Source organism: Antrostomus carolinensis, unplaced genomic scaffold (assembly GCF_000700745.2).
Source record: "Antrostomus carolinensis isolate BGI_N321 unplaced genomic scaffold, ASM70074v2 scaffold16513, whole genome shotgun sequence".
Classification (NCBI taxonomy): Eukaryota; Metazoa; Chordata; class Aves; order Caprimulgiformes; family Caprimulgidae; genus Antrostomus; species Antrostomus carolinensis.
The window spans coordinates 13,205-19,076 of NW_010307393.1; the positions used below are offsets into that span (position 1 = coordinate 13,205).

Genomic DNA, 5,872 nt, shown 5'->3' on the forward strand with positions numbered 1-5,872 from the left:
TCAGCTTAGATAGAGACTGTTTCAAATTGCTTAGCATGAAGTAAGTGCAACTAGTAGAAGCCAGAAGATGAAAACTGAATGTTATGTGATTGTTTGCTTGCCTAGAGTGTGATATGTTACTCAGAAGCATTTTTTCCTCTTTAGACCAAAGCCTGCACCTCTGACACCCGAGTTACTCAAAAAGGTTTCAAGCTTGCCAGAATCCTGGGACTGGAGAAATGTGAATGGTGTCAATTATGTCAGCCCTGTTCGGAATCAAGGTAGAAAAAACCCAAATCTATCCACAAACAAACAAAACCCTCTGAATTAAATGCTGTAGAGCTCCTTTGATGTACTTTGTAATTTGCTGCTAACAAGAAGGTTTTGTCTATTATCTTGCAGCTGAAAGATTGCACCTTCACTATGCATAACCTGTGGAAAATGGGTGGAGTCCTGGTTGACAGCACTGTACCAAAATAGGTGGTGGTACTGGCTTATCCAAGCAGCAGTGTCTCTTGCTGGAGTGAAAGCCAATTACCACAGTGCTCTGCATAAAGACAGCTGTCAAATTTTGTCCAAACAGTCTCAGTCATGGTTTTCTGCACGCTGACAGAGCTGATCTATTTAATTCTTTCCCTCAAAAAAAAAATGCTGATGGCAAATTATCATGCAGTTTTAATGAATAAACCCATGAAAATTGTTTATCCTGCCTCCAAATCTTACCATCCTGATAACTTCAGGAGTTACTTAAGTGGCTAATAGCAAGAAGAACTGTCAGTCACTATGAAAAGTATGGACACTGATAAATATAGAATACTTGTAAAAGCTATTTTTTTTTTTGCCCTGTGAATAGGAAGTGTTTAGCTCAAAGTAGACTTAAAAGGGTACCATTCTGGTACATGTCTGTTTTATAGAGTGCTTTTATAGCACTGTGGTGTGAGGTACCTGAATTAGATAGTTACATACTGGAGGCCAGGATTGTATTTGATTAGTGTTCCTTCCCTTGCTCTACCATTTCAAAAAAAATTTGCATCTGCTTGTAGCTATCTGGTTGCAACTTCAAGGGGTGGGGAACATAACATTAATGTGGTGGGGAGGGGATCACTGAAATCATGGGTCCCTCATTTATGGCTTAGTTCCTCTGCCAAATTCAGCCAGCTGGACTCCTGGAAGCAGAAGCAGCATGGGAAGACTTGTGGGAGTTGTAGCTCACAAGCTGACAACACAGCATCACTGAAGGATGGTGACAGGAAATGTTACAGTCCTGTGTAGGTGTGAGTCATATTTGCTCCTGGTACAAACTGTGAATATCCCAAGGACTCTTTTACCTTCTGAACAGTTGGTCCCAAACTTACCTTTTCTCCATTGTGTTGCTTCAGAGTTTCTCTAAATGAGAACTAGTCTGATGCTTCCAATAATAAAGCTGTCTCCACTTTTCCTGTAATCTGAGAATCCATACTAAGCATGCTAGATTTCTGTGGAACATGCATTCTGCTACATTAAATAATAACTTTGGCTTTCAGGCTTTAAAAATAATAAAAAAAACACCTAGAAACGTGACAAAAAAACACCAGCAAAAACCCACAAAATGAAACCTCCAAAAGATGACGTTTTGCAGAATAGTGCTGACACAGAAATTAAGTCTTGCGTGTAGTAGCTCGTATGACTTTCTGAGGCACTGAATATCACTGCTTCATTAAAATGATGGTATTAGAAAGTCTTAGTTTATATATCATTAAGATTATTAGATATCTAATTAGAAAATGCTGTGGGGGAGAAAGCTGCAAGTGGTAAGATAGCAGTTGTCTGGTGCATGCAGAGATAATTGTGTAAATTACGAGATTGTGGCTTCTCAGGTCCCATGTGCCTGTGAACTCACTGCTCTTTACCTAAGGAGAAAAAAATACATCATCTGAAGTAGACAAAAAATAAAAGGGAAATGTGCACTTTCTACAGAATACCTGAGACATGATTCATGCAACTGCAGTTGTCTTGGACTGTAGTACTTCCTGCCAGCATGTTAGCATCCCTGCTAGTATTTGCTGTAGTCAAGAAAGTAAAAGTTGAGTTCTCAGGCTGTTTATAGAGCAGTAACTGCATCTTTGAGACAAGAGATGTAATCTTTGAAGATAGGTCTGCCATTGCTTGTTATCAACTTTACAGGGGGGTGAAGAGGGGAACCTACAGATTTTGTTAGCCTTAGAGTGCAGTTCCAGTTTCTTGCTGACTTCTTTCTGCATGCTTTTTCTGTGGATCAAAATAGGTGAAAAGCCTGGTCAGCTGATTCTTCACTAGATGTGCTGTGTCTCCTCACTCCTCATAGTATAACAGGCCTTTGCAGTAGAGTGAGTAGAATCTGATGTGGCTGAAGCTTTAGTTGACTCTGGAAGAGAATTTGTAGGAAGTCTCAGAAAAGCACCCACTCTGCTGATACAGTGTGGCTGTCATGCTATGGACCTCAAAAATACTACTGTGGTGGCAGAAAAATTTAGCAACCACCCCAACAGACTTCAGACTGAAATGGTTGTGTTAATTGTATTTCTTAAATTTTTGCACAAAGAGCGCAACAATGTGTTCTGCACTGTGCCCCATCTCTGATGCTGTGACTGTACAATGAGTGGGAGGCACCTTTCACTGCTTCAGTTTGCCCTGCTGGGCAAAAACCATTCCTGTTCACGCTGATTTTGCCCCTGCTCTTCATAGATGCTTCTGAGTGAAGGTGCAATTTCACAAAGTCTTGCTTTTGCAATACAAAAGCTCTGCTTTTATACACCTACACAGTTCAGGAGAAAGTATTTTATTTTGTTCCTCAAGCCCCACTCCTTTTCATAGCTCTGAAATATTTGACTTTCCTCCTGTCAGGAAACAGAACGAAATTTGGCACCTTGGTAGATAAAATAGGACCTCATCAAAGTAATCGTCCTTCCCTGGGATGCCTGCCATTCCACTTACAAGGGTTTTTAATGTGTTACAGGAAGCCCATAGGGAGTGAAGAGGTCTAAAACTAGAAGCAGTACTAAATTTTGATGCAAAAGTAAGGAGACTTAACTTCTACCAGGAAACAGAAGGGAAAAACTCAGGTGCCTCTGAAAAGCCAGTGTAAAAATTACATGCCCTTGGGAAGTAAGGGGAGCTGAGATGAATCTACTATGTCAAACCTGCTGTTTATACCACTAAACTCTCAAAAGTCAGTTACTTCAGTGGTAACTCAAGAGGTGGAATGTTTTTTCAACTGGAAATTGCAGCATTAAATCCATTGATAGGTTGAAATAATCTAGAACAATATTGTCAGCATTCATTTAAAATAGTTCATTGCCCCTTAGTGTATGTGCGCCATAAAGGGTTATAGTCTGAGGCAGTAGGTTATGAGCCTTCCCAGCCCTGCTGATGTGGTCCCTGTAGGTTCATTCAGATGGAATAGCATAGCTCTTAAGTGATACCCGTGGAAAACACTGCAGAGCAATATGTTGTCTCTTATTCTCGATTAAGCTCAGTGTTCCTTCAGAAGGTGTTAAAAATGTGGTTTTGTTTGTTTGTTTTTCTTAAATGCATGCTTAAATGCTAAATGTATACTTAAAAGTTTTTGCCCTACCAGTGTTGAATTCCTAATCATTGTTTGGTAGGTTTTGACTCTTTTCAGTGGACTCTAGCAATAGTTGTACCTGAATGCAGTTGACTTGCCTTGTTTATGTTGCTGACTGCTCTTTGTGGTACCTTTTTCTTCAGGCCCATGTGGCAGCTGTTACGCATTTTCCTCCATGGGAATGCTGGAAGCAAGAATACGTATCCTCGCAAACAACACTCAGAAACCGATCTTTAGTCCTCAGCAGGTTGTGTCTTGCAGCCAGTACGCTCAGGGTGAGTACACTGGTGTGTACAAAGATAACTTTAAATAATGATAATGCTTCAGAAGGAGACTGCATATTAAAAATGCCTTCCCCATCGTCCTTGATTTAGATTTTTCATAAAGTTTCTGGTAAGCTCTACTTTATAGTGCTTCTTCGTTTTAAAGATTGAAATATTCTAGAGTTGTCAGCCCCCCCTACTGTAGGGATGGGATTGAACCAGGAGTATGTGGCCTTGTGCTGAAGATGTTACTGGATTTTAGGTAGATCTGCCCAGGAGATGGAGAATTATCTAAGGAGTAGGGCTAAAAATACAGCTAAATTCCAATGCACACCTAGAAAGAGTGGAAGCAAATATCCTCCCAAAAGCATATTCAGAGGGAGGAGGAGCATATGGGGAGAGGGAAATGAGCAAAAGCAATGAGTAAAGATTTCCAAAGGACAGTACCTGTGTTAAGTGTTTTTACTGCATGTAACTAACTGCTCTTCCTGATGGAGAGGGTCAGGAGCAATTGGATGATGTCCTGAGAAGGCAATCCATGCATTAGCCTGCCCAGTATAGCTCCCATGGATGTGAATTTTGTCTTGTGTGTTTCAGAAAGCTAGTTACAGCTGACTGGAATATTGGGATTATCTGGGTCACTGCAGTTTGTGTTCAATACTGTATCTGAAAGTATTCTAAAATATTTGAACAGGAGAATCTCCTGCCTCAAATAACTCTCCAAGGGAATAAACAGATATCTCTGTGTTTAGGTTGTGATGGTGGCTTCCCATACCTCATTGCTGGAAAGTATGTCCAAGACTTTGGTGTGGTGGAAGAGGACTGCTTCCCTTACACAGCCCGAGACTCTCCATGCACTTTCAAGCGCAGCTGTTACCACTACTACACTTCTGAGTACCACTATGTTGGTGGTTTCTATGGAGGCTGCAATGAAGCCCTGATGAAACTCGAGCTTGTTCTGCATGGGCCGATGGCTGTTGCTTTTGAGGTTTATAGTGATTTCATGCTTTATAAAGAAGGGATCTACCATCACACTGGGCTGCAGGATGACTTCAATCCTTTTGAATTGACCAATCATGCTGTCTTGCTGGTGGGCTATGGTACAGACCCAGAAAGTGGTGAGAAGTATTGGATTGTGAAGAACAGCTGGGGCACCTCTTGGGGAGAAGATGGTTACTTCAGAATCCGTCGTGGCACTGATGAATGTGCAATTGAAAGCATTGCAGTGGCTGCAACTCCTATTCCGAAGTTGTAAATGCAGAGGTCTTCATCCAGTGCCTTGTCCCCAGCCATAAGAATATACTGATTGTTACAGACTGTGGTTAAAAATCTGTCCCCTAGCTTGAGCAGGGGAGCTTTAATTAAATTTTACAGAATAGAACGAAGTTTCCTTAGGTAAGAGGATGAACACTGTTTGCTCTGCTCTGTGCACTGAAGGCTTCCTCTGGAGTCTGACAGTAGATCACCTAGAATGCAATGGCTGTTTGGGTAACAGTGGTGATAGCTACTCATCACTGGTTATACATCTTCAGTCACCAGTTGCATTTTCTTCTGTGGACAGTCTTGAACTTCAGATGTCAGAGGGAGGCATCTGCTATGATAATCTGTAACTACTCTGAAAGGACAGTAGTGCCTTACTTCTCCGAAATCAGGAAGTCACTGCAATTTAGAATTTAAGTGTGTTTTGGGGAGGGAATAGGCAATTACACTGATTAAAAGGAAATTTTAAAGCTTTAAGTGTCCTGCAAAAACTGCATGTCAAATCCTTATGATGGTAAAAATCAATTCTACATTTCAGACTGTTATTACATGTTCCAGGTCTGGATTTTATTGTTGTGCTTTGCAATTTATAATCTGAGAGTTCAATAAAAATTACCCCACTCCTGTAGGAGTTTGTACTTGTGGAAGTAGCTGGTTCTTCATTTCAGTGACCTGGTTTAAGTTTTGAATTTCCTGTCAGGCATTTTTTACTTTATTGGGATCTAAACTGGTGGGGAAGGAGGATGAGAGGGGAGAGGAACTACAAATCATCTAGCTGAGGCCGAGT

General features: G+C 41.0%; 1 protein-coding gene across 1 annotated transcript in view; it reads left to right on the forward strand.

The window, feature by feature from the left end:
- Positions 1-5,211, forward strand: part of CTSC (cathepsin C) — a 17,482-nt gene extending 12,271 nt beyond the window's left edge. The window contains exons 4-6 of the mRNA XM_010165419.1: positions 145-260; positions 3,706-3,837; positions 4,578-5,211. Of these exons, the coding sequence (XP_010163721.1) occupies positions 145-260; positions 3,706-3,837; positions 4,578-5,080 (751 nt within the window). The 3' untranslated portion in view covers positions 5,081-5,211. The remainder of the gene's footprint in view (positions 1-144; positions 261-3,705; positions 3,838-4,577) is intronic.
- Positions 5,212-5,872: the final 661 nt, after the last annotated feature.